This window comes from Prinia subflava, chromosome W, assembly GCF_021018805.1.
Source record: "Prinia subflava isolate CZ2003 ecotype Zambia chromosome W, Cam_Psub_1.2, whole genome shotgun sequence".
NCBI classification, from domain to species: domain Eukaryota; kingdom Metazoa; phylum Chordata; class Aves; order Passeriformes; family Cisticolidae; genus Prinia; species Prinia subflava.
In genome coordinates, this window is record NC_086282.1 from 3225186 (window position 1) to 3243292 (window position 18107).

Consider the following 18107-nt stretch of genomic DNA (forward strand, 5'->3'; position numbering starts at 1 on the left):
ACACCTAGTTCTCTCCGCTGCTACTCATTAGACTTGTGCTCCAAACCCTTCACGAGCTTCACTGCCCTTCTCTGGACTCGCCTCATGAAGGCGTTGCCGTGGGCACCGCCTCGAAGCTGGTCAGATCAGCGTTATCATCCTTGAACGAGACAAAGGAGCTCAAGGCAGCGGGGCCGGGCATAGACAAACACCGCGGCCGCCTGCTCTACCCCTGGGCACGGACCCTCTCCTCGGGCGGGTGCCCCTTCCCCCTCGCATGCCGCCCGCCCGGTGCCCCCGCCGCTGCTGGGTGACCCCGCTGGGCCCGGCCCCTCCTGCCGGGGGCGGGCGGGGCGGCGCCGCCGCTGCGCGCTGTGTGCTGGAATGCGGGGGTGCCTCCGCCCGCCGCCGCCGCCAGCAGCGCCTCCCGCCCGCCCGCTCCGCTCCGCCCCGCAGCAGCCGCGCGGCCGGGCGGCCCCGCGCCGCCGGTGGGTGAGTGAGTGTGGCGGGGCCCGGCGGGGCCGGTGCGGGGGGGCCGGGAGCCGGGCGAGAGGCGCTGTCCAGGGCTGATCTGCGGCGGGCGGGCGGGCGGGCCGGCCGCAGGGCGATCAGCACCACGGCTAAGGAGCCGCGCCGGCTGCGGGGGCGCTCGCCGGGCCGTGCCGCCGCCGGACGGCGAAGCCGTCGCCGGCCGGGCCGGGTCGGGCCGAGCGCAGCCGCAGGCCCCGGGCCCAGGAGCAGGCCCGGGGCGCCGCTCGCTCCCCCTCCTGCGGACGGGAATCGGGTGGGCGCGGCCGTCGTGACCTTGCCGGTACCGAGGCGCTTCCTCCGCCCCGCGCCCCCGCACCGGCGCTGCTGCCCTGCCCTGCCCGCCGCGGGGGGAAGAAAGAAGCCGGGCGTCCCCACCGGCCAGCGGCAGCGGCCGGGCCGGGGGCGGCGCGGGGAGGGCACTTTGTGTGGGTAGGCAGAAAATGGCCGCATGCCTGTCAGGCAGGGAGGGAGGGAGGGAAGGAGGGAGGGTGGCGGGGGCACGGCCCGGCCCGGCTCCCCCGGCGGATGTGCGCCTGGCCGCGGGGAGGTCGCCGCAGGGCCGGGCCGCCCCCCTTTGTTGGCGGCCTTGGGCCCGGCGGGGCCCTTGGGGCGGGCGGCGGCCGGACAGGAGTACTCGGCGGAGGCCGGCCGCGGCACCGCCCGGCGGGCCCTGCCCGCCCCAGGTGTCTGGCGTGGCGGGAGCCGCGGGGCCCGGCCCGGGGTCACTCGCCTGTCCTGGGCCCCGCCTGGGCCCTGGGACCCCGTTGTCAGCGCCTCCCTGCACCACACGTAAGGAGGAGCCCAGCCGCCCCTTCGGCTGAGGAACGAAATCCCCCAGCTCCGGGTTCTGCTTCCCCCTGCCCCAGCACCTCAGCAAAGAGCTTTAGTTTTTTGATGTTCCCTGGAGGGCTGCTATGACAGTACACAGCCAAGAGACTTTTCTACACTCGGGTGCTTACAGGTGTTCCTTTTCTCTTCCAACAGCATTACTGCCATGGCAACTCAAGTGCTGGGGCAGTCTGGTGGGAACAGCCTCTTTCCCGGCAGTTCTAATATTGGCATGGCATTGTCCAATGACATGTATGACTTACAGGACCTTTCTAAAGCTGAGCTGGCAGCTCCTCAGCTTATTATGTTGGCAAATGTGGCCTTGACAGGAGAAGTTAGTGGCAACTGCTGTGATTACCTGGTTGAAGAAGAGAGACAAATGGCAGAACTGACAACAGTGGGGGACAGCAACTTCTCAGATAGTGATGGAGAGGGTATGGAAGATACCCAGGCTGCAGAGAGTGACCGTGAGGCACCTGAAAATGTGGAATTAAGCTCCCTTGAGGTTCCTAGTGTGCAAACTCAAGGTCCAGCTGCTTGTTTCCCTCCTAAGACTCCCAGTGTGGACAAAGATGTCTCAGTGGAAGCACCGGGTACTCCAGAAAGCACAGGGGACAAGTGTAAGAGCTTGAAGAGCAAACCGTTTCGTTGTAAGCCTTGCCAGTACGAGGCAGAGTCTGAAGAGGAGTTTGTGCATCATATCAGGGTTCACAGTGCTAAGAAATTCTTCGTGGAAGAAAATGCAGAAAAGCAAGCACAGGTGAAGGAGTCTGATTCCTGCACTGCAGAAGAGGTGGATTTCTCTAAGGGCCCAATCCGTTGTGATCGCTGTGGCTATAACACTAACAGATATGATCACTATCTGGCTCACTTGAAGCACCACAACAAAGCAGGGGAAAATGAGAGAGTCTACAAGTGTACCATATGTACTTACACTACTGTCAGTGAATATCACTGGAAAAAACACCTAAGAAATCATTTTCCCAGGAAAGTGTATACCTGCTCAGAGTGCTCCTATTTTTCAGACAGGAAGAACAATTATATTCAACATATTCGAACTCACACAGGTAAGTTTTTCATCTTTTTTTGACTAAAGTGCAGTAAGACTACTGAGAATCTGTGATGAGTGAAGCAAGCAGAGTCTTTTTGCAAAGTTTGTTCTATTCTGATAAAGCTTTGTGCTCTCTTCTCTTAGTGCTACCAGGTTATAGCCTAGTGGAATTTGATTTGAACTCCAGTCTACAGTCCTAGAGGACTGAAAAAATGTCAGGTGCCAAGAGGAGACGAAGGGCATCTTGTTTAGTAATCTTAAGCAAATTTTTTGAAAAGGGCATGACAAAGTGTGCCTGTGATAATTGTCAGAGTCCACAACACCAAAACCTGATGTAGTCTAAAACCAAAACAAGCAGGTTGACAAAAGGTGCCTGAATCCCATAGGTAGTTTTTAAAATGGTACCTTTAGACTGAGCTGAAACTTGACTACGATGTAATTACAGAGAAGAAAGAGCTGATATATACATGCGGAGGAGTCCTCCAGCATCCACAAAGTCAGAATAAGAGTTGAACAGTGAATTAATTCCTTTTAATGCTCAGAGGCTTCATTTTTTGCAGGGGCCTGCATCACTGCAGCAGCCAGAAGTAGACACATACTTCTCTTGCCCTATAGGAAGCCTTTGAGGTAGTCTGGCCTGATTTCCTGACTTCTCCTAACCTTGGTTTGTAATTGGAAGGGACAGTGTGAAGCCCCTTTTTCCCCTGGTGTATACCAAGTGGAATTAGAGGACTGCAGTGTTGCTGGTGTCCTGTGAGCTGGGACCACAGGTGACTTAGGAAATACCTTGCTTTTTATCAGAGAGCCACTCTCTCACATGGGGAGTTCTGATGAACCAAAACTCCTTTCGAGGAGGGGTTATTGTAGCCATCTTACCTCTCTGAGCCATGGAGTAGTTACTTTGCCTCCTGATCCCTTTTGTGAAAGTGAGAGGGCAATTCAGACCTTCCTTGCTGCTGCTTAGAAGCTTTTATTTGTACCATGTCAGGGCTTTTCTGTGGAGAGGGCTCACTTGCTAACCATCTTCTAGCATGCTCACCTGATTTGGTTCCCCTTTATTGTAGACTGTGCTGGCTGAGCAAAACACTGGGGAATTTCTCCTTTAAAGTCATGTTTCGTCATAGCAGTGGCATTAATGGTTTGGAGGTTTCAGTTCAGTTGTCTGCAGCTGTCTGGAAGGGGTGGGCACTCCGGGGGCCTCGGGGCTGGGCTTAAGTTTAAGTGTGCAGGAGTTTGTGTTTGTCAGCTCACTTTAGTGTCTGCTTTGTTGGGGCTGGGAGGGTCTGCTGGAAATGTTAGTACTTTAAGACATACTGTTCTCCTAAGAATAGCTGTGTGCTGTTCAGAGGATGCCATCAGTTTCAAACTCAGTCCTGTCTAAATATTTTTTTCTAAGCAAGTAAACAAAGTTTATTGTGAGAGGTATTAGGAAAATGGTGTCATTTATCCTCCAGTTCATTTTCTTTGTGTGTTTTGTAGGAAATAACAGGAAAGAGAGCAGGTAAAAATGGCAAAATAGTAGGAAAAAGCCTAAATTAATCATGTGGGAAACTCATGGCCAAACGTGAGCCAGTGCTTTGGTTCCTGTCTCGTTTACATTTGTCCCAACTTTAAATTCATCTCTGCTTGTGTTTGTAGATGACATTAGGTCCCCCTTTCTGATTTCTGAAAGCACTTCTTGAGTTTTACAGGAACTAACCATGAAAGCATGTTTGCTGAGGAAGTGCTCTGTTTATCAGTGCATTGGACCAATTTACTGATGAACTGTATTAAACTTGAAAAAAAATCAAGCATACCCAGATCCCCTTTTTCTCCTTTGAAGACAGTGGTGCAGTCAGGGTTTCTGGTTCTTTTCATTACTGTAATTAAGCTGGAATGAGTGATGATGATTTCAGCATGTTTTAGTCTACCCTTCTAGGTGTTTCTTTGCTACTTCATAACTACATATTTAAGTTCTTTCAGGCAGTTCTTGTTTGATAAAAAAATTTCCAAATATGTTAGTAGAATGATTTAGGAATGTGCCTTGTTTCCAGTAACATTGATTTTGTGGAGGAGAGTGTTAAAGCTAGAGTATTAGAAGAATGAAGAAGCTCCTGGCAGGTATATTTTATACACCAGCCTAAAAGTCTCTGCCAATACTAATGTGTAATAATTTGCCTTTAAGAACACAAACAAAACCAGAACACACAACCCCCCCCCCAACAACCCTCACCCCAAAAAAACCCTGAAAAAACACCCACAGCTATTTTATAGTCAAAAGTATTTGTAGACTGTTTACATAACAGTATTGAATTTAGTAAAAACTGTCTGAATTATACTATAATAGCTTTGTAGTTTTCACTTAAAACTAAAAAAAAAATTGGGAAAAATGAATGGGATACATCCATTCATCATTTTCTTCCTATTTTATGGGTTCAGAATATTAAGAAAGTTGGAATTGTTTGTTTCTTTGGTTTCCTGATTGCTAGTTGGTTAAATAGTTTTGGATAGATACTTTTCTTTCTCTCCTCTTTTTTGTTTTTTATCAGACTTATTTTTTTGAGGGGTGTGGAAATGCCTCTTTGCAGTTAATTAGATTCTGTTAGAGCCATACAATTTTCTGAAACACTGGCTGCACAGAGTGGAGTTTCACAGAATAAATGTGCTGCTGCTGGAGAAAGGCAGTCTCAGTTTTCTACCTATAGCCTGGGACTAGTTGACTCAGCTCACTAAAATGGAGTAAAGGAGTAAAAATACTCCTTTCTTCTTTTCCAGGTTGGTTTTTTGCTGGTTAGTGAACTTAGTTGCCTTACTAATGACATGCAATAGCAGAGCACATGGCTGGGAAGGGGGCTGCATGCTAGTACCTTGCATGATTAGGAAAAATACCTATCCTCTGCATGTTTGGGGACCACAGAAAGGCGGGCAGAGGTTATCTGCCTGTTGTTGCTTGCATTCATGTTGAAAAGCAGGTGTTCCAGAACCCGCCCTGTACTGAAGATACCTTGCAGCTCGTGACAGTGCTTGTGGGACAGGCTGCTGACAAATGTGGGGGACCTTGGGCAGAGGAGTGTTTCAAGGACCCTACAGATGGTCATAGGCTTGTCACCTGGGAAAGCTACATCTGGAAGAGCCTATCCACTGCCCAGGAGGGGCTGGCAGGAGGTGTTCAGGACAATCTGTTCCTCTGCTGCTTGGGCAGAAAGGACTCTGTGTCAGGGACAGATTTACCTGGGCTCGTTTGTGCTCATTAGACCTTTTAGACTAAATTTTGACTTGATTTACCTGCTGATTCTGGAGCTGTACTACATGCAAGACAATGCAGCATTGTTCTCTTTCTTTTTTCTCTCTTTCGCTTTTTAGAAGAAATTTCTAGAAAACGGAAGGGCTAAATAACTGAGACATCTGCTTCAGTCAGTCACAATGTTCTGTGTCTAGTTTTGGTTTGGTTTGTGGTTGGTTCGTAATTTCTTTTTTTTCCTTTTGATTTTGGTTATGAGAGGGGATCTTTCTTGCTTGCCACTGTGTTGGAAGTTTGATGGAAGCAGATTTGTTTCAAGCAGATGGAACTTCTAATGGCATTATAAAAAAAGGCTTTATCAAGAGGTTGTTGAGGAATACTTTTGGTGCAGGTAGCTCAGTGTGCAAGCTGCAGTTCAAGATCAGGTTTTGCTCAGGGTGAGTCACAGAGAAGCCATGAATTGCCAACCCTCTACCAGTGGTGCCAGCCAGGTGAATGGGCACTGAGAGACACAGCAGGAGCCATGAACTGCCAACCTTTTGGACAACAAAGCAAATGAAGACTGGGGAGGCCAGCAAGGTAGTTGGATATGGAAGGCTCAGCAGCAGGAGCAGAAGACTGGGGAGGAAGAGCGAGACTTGTGCAGGTAGATTGTGAGGGTATAAAAGTGCAGGAGCCTCTTTGGAGGAACCAGCTCCAGGTGTTTGTGTTACCATGCCATGAGTAAATGGCTTTATGGAACAAGACATCTGATACTCTGCTGTGGGAAACCTGGGGTCAAACTGGTAAGGAAACCTGGTCTGACTGTGTGTGAGTGGGGTGTGCAGGGAGGCAAGTGGGGCACCTCTTGGGTAACTGGAGCCACCCGCCGTGAAAGGGCTTCAGTCCCAGCAGTCTGGCCTTGGGAGTGTGACTCTTGAGAGTCTCCTCAATGGTCAGACTGGGAACAAGATGGTCTTACACTTGTATGCTGATGTCCGTCTGCCTGTTCATTTGCATAGTTAAGTGCCTGCTTGAGCTTTTGCTAGATTGGAGCTTATTCTGTGTCTTCTGGAGAGGTTTTTCTGATGGCTTGTTTGCATATAATGAACCAGCTTGTAAAATTACAATACAAATCCTTTGGGGAATAATATTTTACAGAACAGCCTGTACAATGCATTTAATTCTCAAGTGGCAGTAACACAAATTAGTTGTGTTCATTATACTTAAATCTAGTATGTTTTGCGGCTGTGCCCTCTGTAAAAAAGGCCATGAAAGAAAGCTTGTTTCACATTCCTAATGTTGTAGGTAACTGTATAGGTATGAAAGTTCAGGTAATGGGAAGAAGATATGACTGAATATTCCTGGACCTTTGGCCACATATTTTTAAATTGTAAAAAGTCATTTAAAACCAAAACCATTTCTTTGTAACAAAAGGACTACCCCTCCCTTGAACATGACTTATCTTACTGTGTGTATTTCGCCTATCCCCTACCTTGTTTTAATTGGAAAGGGAGGGGAGTTGTGGTTGTTAGGGTGAATTTACCTTTAAACTGCTGATCTAATCAAGAACGATAGTCTAAATGTTTGATGGAAGGAAGAAATGTGGAATTAATCTGCATTACAAAGGCCGCTTCTACTGCTGTTTTGGCACAGACCAGCAGTGGAGTCTCACATCACACACTGGCAGATGCAGATATCTGCTGCTGCAGATAGAGCTGTGCCTCTGAAAGTGAACACATAGCCTGTGAGCAGGGCTTTTGCTGATCTCCAGGTCTCTGTGATTTGGAGAGCACCTTGGTTGTATGCCTCATATGTAGCAAATTCATCAAAATGTTACAGTGTAATTCTGACTATGATTTGAATAAATACTAGGACTGAGTAACTCCTTTTTTCCCTTTTCAGCTTCACTCCTCTCTTGTGGGTGTCTACCCAAAACTAAAAAGTGTTTATAGTGAAGACAGTGTGTGAGCAGTTTGGGGCAAACACCCCTGGTGTTTATCTGGACCTGCCTAACATGCTAATTATAAAACTGTCTGCCTTTCTTTGGAGCTTGTCCACTTGAAAAATATTTTCAAGTATCATTGTACTGATACAATTTTTAGGTACAATTACAAGCTGACTGTCCTCAGTGAAGATATAATTTATGACAGGTTAGTTTCCATTAGTTCTCCAGAACCAGTAACTCTTCAGGCATGGGATTTTGAGTCTGAAATAAATGTTTATGCTACACTTAAGCTTTTGCTAGCAGCATAAGTTCACTGATCAGCATGCTTTTCCATGCTGTAAGCTATTTTCACTCTGCCAGTAAAACTTTGGAAGCAAAGACCTGCTCTATCTGCACTTGTGTTCTGGTAAATGCAAGTCCACGTGGAATGGATAGTTGTATCCCATCTTAATCCAAATTAAATATGGAGGTTTCAGGTAAGATGTTAAGCAAAGCAAGAACATACCTAGTTTCTTACAGGATCTTTTGTGCATCTTCTGAGTGTTGGGAGAAAATGCTGTAGGGAAGTCAGGTCTGGTGGCCTAAGGCTTCTTCAAGTTGTCTTTCCTCATCATCTTTTGGCTGAGGTTACTGTTGACCCCAGGTGGACATTAGGATGTGCCTCTGTCATATCCTGCCCTTTTACTACCCTCATTCATAAGGCATGATATGTTGCAGTGGTCCAGCTCAGGCATATGCTTCTCACTGTTCTTTTGCTGAGAGATAGCATGCCCTCAAATGCAGTGTGAGGACCTGTGACAGCCTCCCCTGTGTGGCTTGGTAACCAGTTTGGGAATCTGCTGTGTTTCAGTAACAACTTTTCTGTTTATTTTTGCAGGGGAGCGGCCCTATCAATGTGCAATGTGTCCTTATTCCAGCTCTCAGAAGACCCATTTAACCAGGCACATGCGTACCCACTCAGGTTGGTACAGAGTGGCAGCAGCTTGACTGAGGAAAAGGGGGTGGGTCACAGTACCACAGCATAGCTGCAGTTGGAAGGGACCTCTGGAGGTCATCTGGGCCAGACCCTGTCTCCAGAAGGGCCATCTAAAGCAGTCTGCCCAGTTCTGTGTGAGATGCCATCTTAGCCAGTATGGCCTGAGCTTTAGCTCCTTTTCTAATGGGGAAGGTTGTCCTGCTAGGAATGCTAAGTGTCATTAATAAAATTGATAATAGGAATATATCTTTTTCTTTTTACTTTTCAAGATCTATTCTGATATTCATAGGGCTGCTCTAGTAGTCCTAGTAATCTAGTAATAAATACAACATTGTGGTGATATAGGAACAAATTCTTGTACACTGTCTGCTGTCATAGCTGAGTTCAAGTCAGTGAAGCTGGGAACATTTTCAGTAGCTGAGAATCTCCTCTGTGATGCCTGGGATTGAGTCTCATCCAGGAGTTCTGAGGGAACCCTTAGCTTTTGTTTAGTATGACACAGTGATGTAAATTAGTGTCTGCTTATGGCAAGGAGACACAGGAGAAAAAGCAAACTCAGAGGATGTTCACAAGTGACAGTCTTGTGGCACTAAAAGCCAAATTAGGAATTTTCACTAGCCTTTTTTTTCCCATTACTGGTCATGAACTGTGGTGTTACAAACATTTGCTCTTGCACTCCTGTGAATCTCTTTTTGAATGAATTAACAGCATTTTTGGGAGTTGTAACACCACAGACACAAGCATAGTTGTCCTTAATGACTCTCAGAAGGGAGTTCAGGTAGACCTGAGCCTGTGCTTTTGATTTGTTTTTGTAAAATCTGAATTGACCAGCCCTAGGTGAATAATGCTGGCAAACAGGAGGTGAAGTCTCCTGAACAGTAATTGTCTCAATTTCAATTGATGAGGCTTTTAATTGAAACCAGGAGGCAATTTCAACTGTAGTAGAGGGGGGCTTGGGCCCATTAAAAATAGCCTGCTTTAAAATGATGTCAGTATTTTGGTGTGAGAATTTTGCGAATGTAGTATTCTGCTTTCAGAAACAAAAATAATACTTGGTTGAACCTCTGGTTTGCGAATGAACTACCAAATTTGCAAATGGTTTGGTCAATACCGAACCTGGAAACCATTTCACGAACATATTGCTCTGCCCTTGTTCTGTGCAAGGAAGTCTCAATTCCAAAGGAGGTAAGGAGTGGGATCTGCCTGTGGCCCCTGCCTCAAAGGTCTCTGAGGGAAGGCATGAGTTTTGCTATCAGGGGTCTTGTATTAATAGCTCTCCTAAATTCTATTGTATGTTTTGTTGCAATGCCCAGGCAGCTGCACCTTTTCTATGGCAATTTCCAGACTCCTGCAGTTGACAGGCTGGCTGTTTAAGGCCCACTGGTGCTGTAGCTTTCTTCCCATGTCAAACAGCAAATGACAGTGGTTTAGAACCTAATTCATAGCTGGTTTTTTTAGCCATCTTAGTACATATCCTTTTCACTTGTGCAATAAAACCCCAGGATTTAGTAGAGGCGATGGACACAAACTCTTCACATGCTATCTTTGAGTTACCCAGTTGCAGCTGCCTCTGAGCACTCTGCACTTAGAACAGCTTGTTCATGGGTATGTAAGAGAGGCTGGTTTTGTCCTCCTGCAGTGCAACACAGAATTATTTTTTGAAGTGTAGGTGATAAAAGCTCTATACTTGGAGGAAGGATAAGAAATAAACACATCAAACTTAAACTTGTAGAAAATGTCACCAGGAAATGGGAGGAAAAAATAAGGAAGTAAAGTGGAGAGGAAGGGAATCAAAGTAGTTCTTCTTTAAATAATAAATAAATGCTGCAGACACCCATGTGATGATCTGGACTCCTAAACAATTGTCCCCCTGCTTCCTGCCAGGGAGGCAGCACAGCCTTTTCTAGAGTTTATGAGGGTGTTGCAGATCATGTGGTTAACACACAAACAGGCACCACATCTTCAGTGCAGGCTGGCTGGTCTTCTGAGTCATGCTACAGAGCTTGAGTATGGACAGTAGCTTGTAGAGGTGGGAGAAGCACTATTGTATCACGAGCAAAAGGGACTGGAGTGTTTTTCAACATACTGAAGAAGTAGCATGCATTAGTTCTGCACATCAGTTTTGAGATGCTGGTTCAGAGCTCAGGAGCATCCCAAATTCCTCAGCTAAATTGGTGCATACACAGATGCTCCCAAAGTATTTCTGGACTTGAGTTGTTGCAGAAGTGTTTTTTCTATTTGCTTTGATGTTTAAAGGGAAAGCTACTTCTGCTGCATTGGCATGCACTAAGCAGAACATTTCAGAAACATTTCTACAGGAGTTATTACACTAATGTAAATGCAGGTTTTAATAGTAACATGATGGCTGTAGACTGCATTTGGTTGACTTGCCAAGAGTAGCCTGCAGCCAGAGCACTATGTGTTTGAGGCACCAAAACAGTGAACTGAATTTTTTCAGAGGTAAAGATCATCTGGGCATCCCTTTCATGGTCTTAGGTTTTTGCTAGCTTCTTTTCCCTCATTTCCTTTTCAATGCAAATATGAAGTATGCTAAATCTGTGTAAAGTTGGACTTTTTTGAAACGTTTGTGTGAAACTGCTATTCATCAAATGTTACATTTCCATTTTTCTACAATGCATTCAATGGACCAGTTGGGTATGGATTCCATTTGCTAATATTACTGTAGAGAGATCTCTGCCGGTATGTATGCCTAGCCAGAACCTGTGACGTTACTGCTTGCTTGCTTTTGGATCCCCTTCCTCTCAGCCCTCACCCCTTCTCTTTTTTTGTATTTTGTTCTTAGTGTCTTGTGAATGTGTTTGTGACTTGTGGATTTCTTATATTGATTTTGCTTAATTTTAAAGGCGCATGGATAATTTTTTTTTATCCTTCTCAAGTTCCATATTTCTGTATCTGTATTAGTGGGAAGCGATTGCCCCACAACCGCCATGCTTAATAATCACCATCATTCCCTTCCGTCCTTCCTCCCTTAGGTGAGAAGCCATTCAAATGTGACCAGTGCAGCTACGTGGCCTCAAACCAGCACGAAGTGACTCGTCATGCGAGGCAAGTGCACAACGGGCCGAAGCCTCTGATCTGCCCGCACTGTAACTACAAAACCGCTGACCGCAGCAATTTCAAAAAGCACGTTGAGCTCCACATCAACCCGCGCCAGTTTCTCTGCCCTGTTTGTGATTATGCAGCATCTAAAAAATGTAACCTGCAGTATCACATCAAGTCCAGGCATCCCGATTGTTCTGACATCACCATGGATGTCTCAAAGGTGAAGCTACGGACTAAAAAGAGCGAAGCTGACTTTTCTGAGAACGGTAATGACAAAGTGGAGAAGGAACCAATGAAAGGGGATTCGGCTGCAAAGAAAATTGTGAAGGTGGAGAAAAAAGATAATTCGGCAAAGGAAAATAAGTCAGCAAGCAATGTTTCTGCAGGCCAGGTGACAACCAGAAGTCGTAAATCAGCTTCAGAAAACAAGGAGGTGGATATTAAAACTGAGAAAAGTACTGAGAAAACATGTAAAACAAAGAAGGTCAAAAGAAAGGCAGAGACTGAGGCAACTTCCTCAAAGCAAGAGCCTGCAAATGATACCTCAGTAGCAACAAAAAAGAAAAAGAAAGTGGAAGCTAAACCCAGAGACTGCCAGGAAGCTCAAAAAAGTGATGTTGCACCAGAGGAAGAGCCTAAAAAGCAAAATTTTTGCCTCAAGAAAAACAGAAAAAAGAAAGCTCTGAAAATTAAGCACAGTAAAAAGAGGAGTAAACTTGATCAGGAGAAGATTGAGGAAGAGGAGATGCCAGATGAGTATCCTATCACAGAAGAAGATAGAGGTGGGAAGCTGGACACCAAGGGCAGTGACCAGAAGGAGCAAGATCCCACTGACACAGTGGCATTAAACAGCAATGGTGGTCATGGTCTCAGCGGGGAGAGCACTGATCCCAAAGGAAACTGCATCCAAAGTCCAGGGCAGCTTTGTCTGCCAGCTCAGGATGCAAACACAGAAGATGAAGTAGAGGACCAAGAAATACCTGTGGCAGAAGGAGAGAGTGAAGACACTGGTGGTGCACAAGAGGAGGAGAGACAGGCGGACAAAGGGGAAGACACTTGCTCTGAGGAGTCTTCTCATGCAATGTCTTCTGAAAAAAGCTTGGATGTACTCATGGAGGTAGTACCAGATCTGGCACCTGAGAAGGAGCCAGAGGAAACTGTGGCACAAACTGAGACTAACTCAAACCTGATGGACCTGACCAAGACATGCCTGCCAGTGACAGAGCCAACAGGAGATGCTGTGCCAGCACCTGTGCCCACAGAAGGGTGTACACAAAGCCCTAAAGTGGCTCTGTCCTTATCTCGGGATAACACAGCCATGAATGAATCTCAGGAAATGGATGTGGATGAGGGCATCCACAGCCATGAAGGCAGTGACATCAGTGACAACATATCAGAAGGAAGCGACGACTCGGGGTTAAATGGTGCTCGCTCTGTGCAAGAGGAAACCAGTCCAAAGATGTCACAGGGAGCTCCAGACACCACGGTGGCCAGGGAGAACTATGTGTGCATTTTTTGTGACCGCTCATTTAAGAAGGAAGGTGAATACAGCAAGCACCTCAACAGGCACTTAGTTAATGTGTATTATCTTGAGAAGGCAGCAAAAGGGCAGGAGTAGAAATAGCTGTGGTTTGGGGAATCTTCTTTTGTAAGATCTTACACAGCTTATGTAAAAATATTGTAGATTTTTTAAAGCATGGTTTGCTTTAGTGTCTGCATTGGTTTCTTTTTTGGTTTAGATTTTTTTTTTTAAGTTGAAAATATTTTTGACAACTTTATGTGTCATGGTGAACTCATTAACTATTTGATCTCTTAATTAGAGAAAGCAGGTAGGGTGTATGAGGTTGTCATAAAGTCACAGTAAACTTCTAGTCTTTTAGCTTATGTAGCTCTTTTATAAACTGAGTTTTAGGAACAAGACTGGAGCTAACAATATACAAGTTGGATGTTTATAGAGCCACTGGCATAAATTGCTTTTTGTTCTAGCAGCCAACTCTTTCTCTCCCTTTTTCCCTTTCCCATTTTTTTAGTTCTTTTCAATGTATCTTGATGTTCAAAGTGTTAAACTACTTGATGGTTTTACTACCAGGAAGATAGCTTCTATTACATAAAGAGCACTTTGTAAATGAAATCAAAGTTGACTAGTGATGAACATAACTGTTAAGGCTAATTACAATTATGAACGTACATTTTAGATCCCCTAAGTGTGAATGATGAGCCAAAATTTGAGAGTAGTCCTTCCAACTTTTGATTGGAGAACCTCTGTCTTGATTAATATCTTAATCACTGATCTGTTATTGGCTTTGTTGTGGGGGAGCAAGTTTGTTATTTTTAATTTCTGCTTTTTGTTTTTTGATTGTGCTTTAAGGGCTTAAAATGTTGCACTTGTTTTTGATTTTTACCTATGCAGTTAAATCTTCTAGGAATAGTGCTTGTGCAGTAAATGTACACTTTATATATGCATGCTTGATTTTGTATGTGTAAGGTTTTTTATTTGGAAACATTCAGACTTGTTGCTTACCGTGTGATAGTTTTCTGTGGCAGTTTTCTGTGATGCTCCTTACTGCAGATTTTTCTTGTTTTCCTGGGGTGTGATTAACTGTGCATGAAGTTGCTGAAATTATGAACTGCTTGGCTATGTATTTTTAACTGGGTTTAGAATTGTACAGTCCTCAAGCAAAACTATACCAATGCAGTTTCAAACCACTTTACAGGATTTATTGTGTCATGGAAATCCTACTTCTGATACTTTGAATACACATGCAGAATAATAAATTCTGATTTATAATTTGGGATCACCAGACAGGAAAATAATCACTCTCAGTGGAAATAGTCTGCAGATTCGGCAAGTCTTGATGATTTTTTTTTTCCCCCGCTTCCATTTTCATTTTTGTGGTGGACAGCAGTCAAACTTCATGAGCTTTAAAAAAAAATAGTAGCAGTGATGTAATCTAACATCTCATACACAAAAACCCCCAATGAACAAATAAAGATAAATCAACTGGTAAGCAACAAACCTGGCATTAAAAAACTGTAGGAATTTCTGCTCCATATGAACTCAAGTTGCATTTAATAAAACTATCCTGCTTCCATGCAGAGAGAAACATGTAAGATTGTCATCTCAGGTCTACATGTCATGCCAGGAGTTTTTAATTCTAAACAGATTTCATTTCTAGCACACACAAATGCAAGAGAGATTGCATACCTAACTGCTTGTAGTCAACCAGTGGCAAAATGTAAATAAAATCCAAACCAGCATGGAAAAAGCAAAATCCTCCAGGTCCCATCTGTGCGCTCTTCTGACTCATTAGCTGCCTTTCCAGTAGGAGCAGTTGGGGACAGCTCCAAAGAAGCAAATTTGGAGGCAGGTGTTATTTGGGGAGTGGAGTTGAAGAGCTCAGACAGCATTTGTCAGAGCACTTTATTGCAAGTAACTCTCTCTGTGTAAGCTCTGGAATAAACCCCATTCTTCACTGTGTTGTCCCCACAGCATCTTCCCCTCCATTGCTGTGAATGAATTGAGAGCAATAATGCTACATTGCTTCTGCTTTTGGAAGAGTTTGGTAATAGGAGGCCAAAGATTTTAGAGGGAAGGCATCTCTCATGGCAGAAATAAGTTGTATAAAGTATAGTGAATTTTTGTTTGCATAGTGTTCAATCCTTACCTTGGCTGCGACAATCATTGTCAACTCAAGATCAAGTTGCAACTATATTTATGTTAAACATTAAGAAAACAAACCTAGTTGAATTGTTTTCCTAAACTACCAGTTGTAATAGTTTTAGATGTATTTTTTTTCTTCATAATAGTGTTTCTTTATATATAAACCTTGCCATCATTTGTGAGTGATGTGAGCAGATGCTGGGAATTGCAGTACTGTGTAGAGGTTTAAAGCTCCCTTCCTATCCTTGCAAAGAGCCTTTGCTATTTTGTGAGAGACTTCAAGGACTTTAGCTATGTTCAAGTAAACTCATGGACTGGCCTGATAACTTTTTCCTGTTTGTTTTTTAATGAAAACAATGCTGTTGACTGACTTTTAAGTTCTCTGTGAGACAAAAGCAAAGGTGGTTCTCTGAAATACTGTGCTGCACATTTCTGTGAAGTGGTCAAGGTTTCAATGCTTGATCTGACAAGAACTCTTCGAAGACAAACAGTTGGCTCCTCTTTGGCGGAGTTTCCTACCAGAAGATGAGAAACTGAAAATAAATTTATTAACATATTAAGAAGAAGAAAAGTTGATTTTTTTTCTATTGAGACCCATCAACAACGTCTTGAACTAGCTAATCTTGGTGCAAAACTGTGTTGGAATTCTCTGCAAGGTTTGGGATTATGTTACATGAAAAAGGCAAGGATGTAATGCATTATGTTTGTCTCAAATGTTAGGCACTGCTAATGTATTTCAGGGGGAGTGTGGGTCACGTAGCCCACCATATATGGTGGTCTTACATTGCTGTGTCTCCCTTTAAACAATGCCTTTTTTTTTTTTTTGTCTTTTTCAATATTGTTAAATTATTTTGTGTTGGTTTTGACAATGCTAGCATGTTTATGTGTTTTGGCAATAATACCTGTATTTGCGTTCAACCTCCAATACGTGGTTGGAAGGATTAGCATGCTGATATACCCCTACGCTGCCAGCCCTTGGTTGAGTCGTGTTTTGGGCTTTTTCTGTATGAATCTATACACTTAAACTAACTGCCATGAAAAATGGTCAAGAAATGGCTAGCTAGGCACTTAAAATCCATGGTATTGCAATTGTTGTTTCTGGATTTTGATGATCTAGGCTGGAACTTCAGTCATTTAAAGAATGTTTAACAGCTGACAGGCCAGTTAAGATACAGTAATGTCATTGATTTCAACAGATTTAATGTAGCTGAAAGGTATTAAATCAAATTCAAGAGTTTTCTTGAATGTCAGTTGTGTAGATATGTGGCATGCATACGATATTAACAGAATCCAAATGGCTAAAGAAATTGTTTTATGTGTACATATATTTTCCCCCCTCTAAAATTACACTAGCTAACAAACTTTTGTAAGCTGGCATGGAAACATGTTTATGATGTTTAGTTGCACCATGTTTGATGCTTTTACAGTGCAATACTTGTATTCTCTGAATTAAACCAAAGGTAATTTTTTTTCATGGTCTCTACTGTAGTGCATGACAGTCTTTTCTGCATTTGTAATAGACGTAAAATGAGCCAGATCATGCTTCCTGTTTTTACCTAAATCATGTATAAGAAGTCTTTTGTTCAAAATGTAGTATAAAGTTAAACTAAATTGCATTATATTAACCTTTACACATGTATTTTCCTAAGCATAGTTATGATTAAATAAACTTTATTAAGGAACCTGCAGCTTCTATCTTCCACTTAATGGCTGTGGAAGCCATTTATAATTTGAGGCAGGAGCAGTGCCAGTGTCATTGACAGAGCTCCTGAAGACCTCAAGCCAGGCAGGTGGGCCTGGAGGAATCAGTACAGAGATGCCAGACTTGACTGCAGACAGGGACGGTGGCTCCAGAAATATCTTATTTTTCCTTTTCAGTGTATTGTTTTCATTTCCCTGCCCACTTTCATAAGGACAGGGTGCAAGGTGGGGGCTGCATGCACAGGGTCAAGGTTCAAAAGCAATGCTGTGATTTGGAAGGATGGGCCCAATGGGCATGAAGGGCAATATTCTCTGCCACCAGAGAAGTAGTGTAGCTTGATGGAAGCTGTGGAATTTAAATTTGAGTTTCGGAGGTAATGCAGGTGAGTGGAAATGTGGTTTTGTGAGCCGTGCAGTTGTTGCTCAAGCAGCAAAGAGCAGGGTGCAGTGCTGCCACAGGACATAGCCTTGGGGGCTGCGGTGTGTCAGGTGCTGTCAGTGCCCAGACAAAGGGGCAGGCTTGGGTTGCTCCTCCTGAAGTTTTGTAGGCTGCATGTGAGCAGTTTATGGTACAAACAGGGAACAGGGAACAGGAGTGGTGCCTGAGCCTGCCCACAGACTGCAAGGGAGATGTAAGAGTGTGGCATAGAGATGGCAGGGGCTGGTTACCTGCGTGCCTTTTGTCTGTGCTGAGTTGATGATTTCAGACTAGATCAGTAGAATACTAGCCCTTTGTACCACCAGCTAGTGCTGCCCCCCATCCTCAGGAAGGTGTTCCTGGGACAAGCTGGCTTATCTAGAGAACCCAAATGGGTTGGCAACCTGAGAAATCATTTTCCCTTATACCTGCAGCCAGGTCATCCTTATCTTTGACTAGTTCCTTGCACCCTGGCAGAAAACCTGCTGGTTTTTTCCCTGTAGAAAACCAGGATAAAACTTGCTAGACTGAAAAGATGCTAAGAATCTGCTTTGTGCTATGTTGATTTTTAACAGAACCAGGGACCCAAGCACAAGTGCACGGCTCTGCAGTACCTTGCAGGCCAGCAGGAGATCCTGCCCACACAGTGAGCTGCCCTAAAGGTGAGTTGGCTTGCATGAGGGATGGCTTAGCTTCCTGATGGCCTGTATGAGGACAGAGTGTTATAAACGTTCAGCCAATTCCAAATTAAT

The 18107-nt window shown here is 44.5% G+C and overlaps 1 protein-coding gene across 3 annotated transcripts; it reads left to right on the plus strand.

The window, feature by feature from the left end:
• Window positions 1-340: 340 nt before the first annotated feature.
• Window positions 341-16924, plus strand: LOC134563395 (RE1-silencing transcription factor B-like). 3 transcript variants are annotated; one of them, XM_063421303.1, is made up of 4 exons: window positions 341-471; window positions 1495-2405; window positions 8414-8497; window positions 11506-16924. In XM_063421303.1, exons 2-4 carry the CDS (start codon window positions 1505-1507, stop codon window positions 13191-13193), a joined length of 2673 nt encoding a protein of 890 aa, XP_063277373.1. In that variant the 5' UTR covers window positions 341-471; window positions 1495-1504; the 3' UTR covers window positions 13194-16924. The 3 variants fall into 3 exon arrangements, with proteins under 3 accessions (XP_063277373.1, XP_063277374.1, XP_063277372.1); XM_063421304.1 differs by having other exon boundaries at window positions 382-467; XM_063421302.1 differs by lacking the exon at window positions 341-471 and adding an exon at window positions 924-939.
• Window positions 16925-18107: the final 1183 nt, after the last annotated feature.

Coding starts and splice junctions, on each gene's coding strand:
- LOC134563395 (XM_063421303.1), top strand. CDS start 1,505: ATGGCAACTCAAGTGCTGGGGCAGTCTGGTGGGAACAGCCTCTTTCCC. Junction 2,406..8,413: donor ACATATTCGAACTCACACAG/GTAAGTTTTTCA, acceptor TTATTTTTGCAG/GGGAGCGGCCCTATCAATGT. Junction 8,498..11,505: donor GCACATGCGTACCCACTCAG/GTTGGTACAGAG, acceptor TTCCTCCCTTAG/GTGAGAAGCCATTCAAATGT.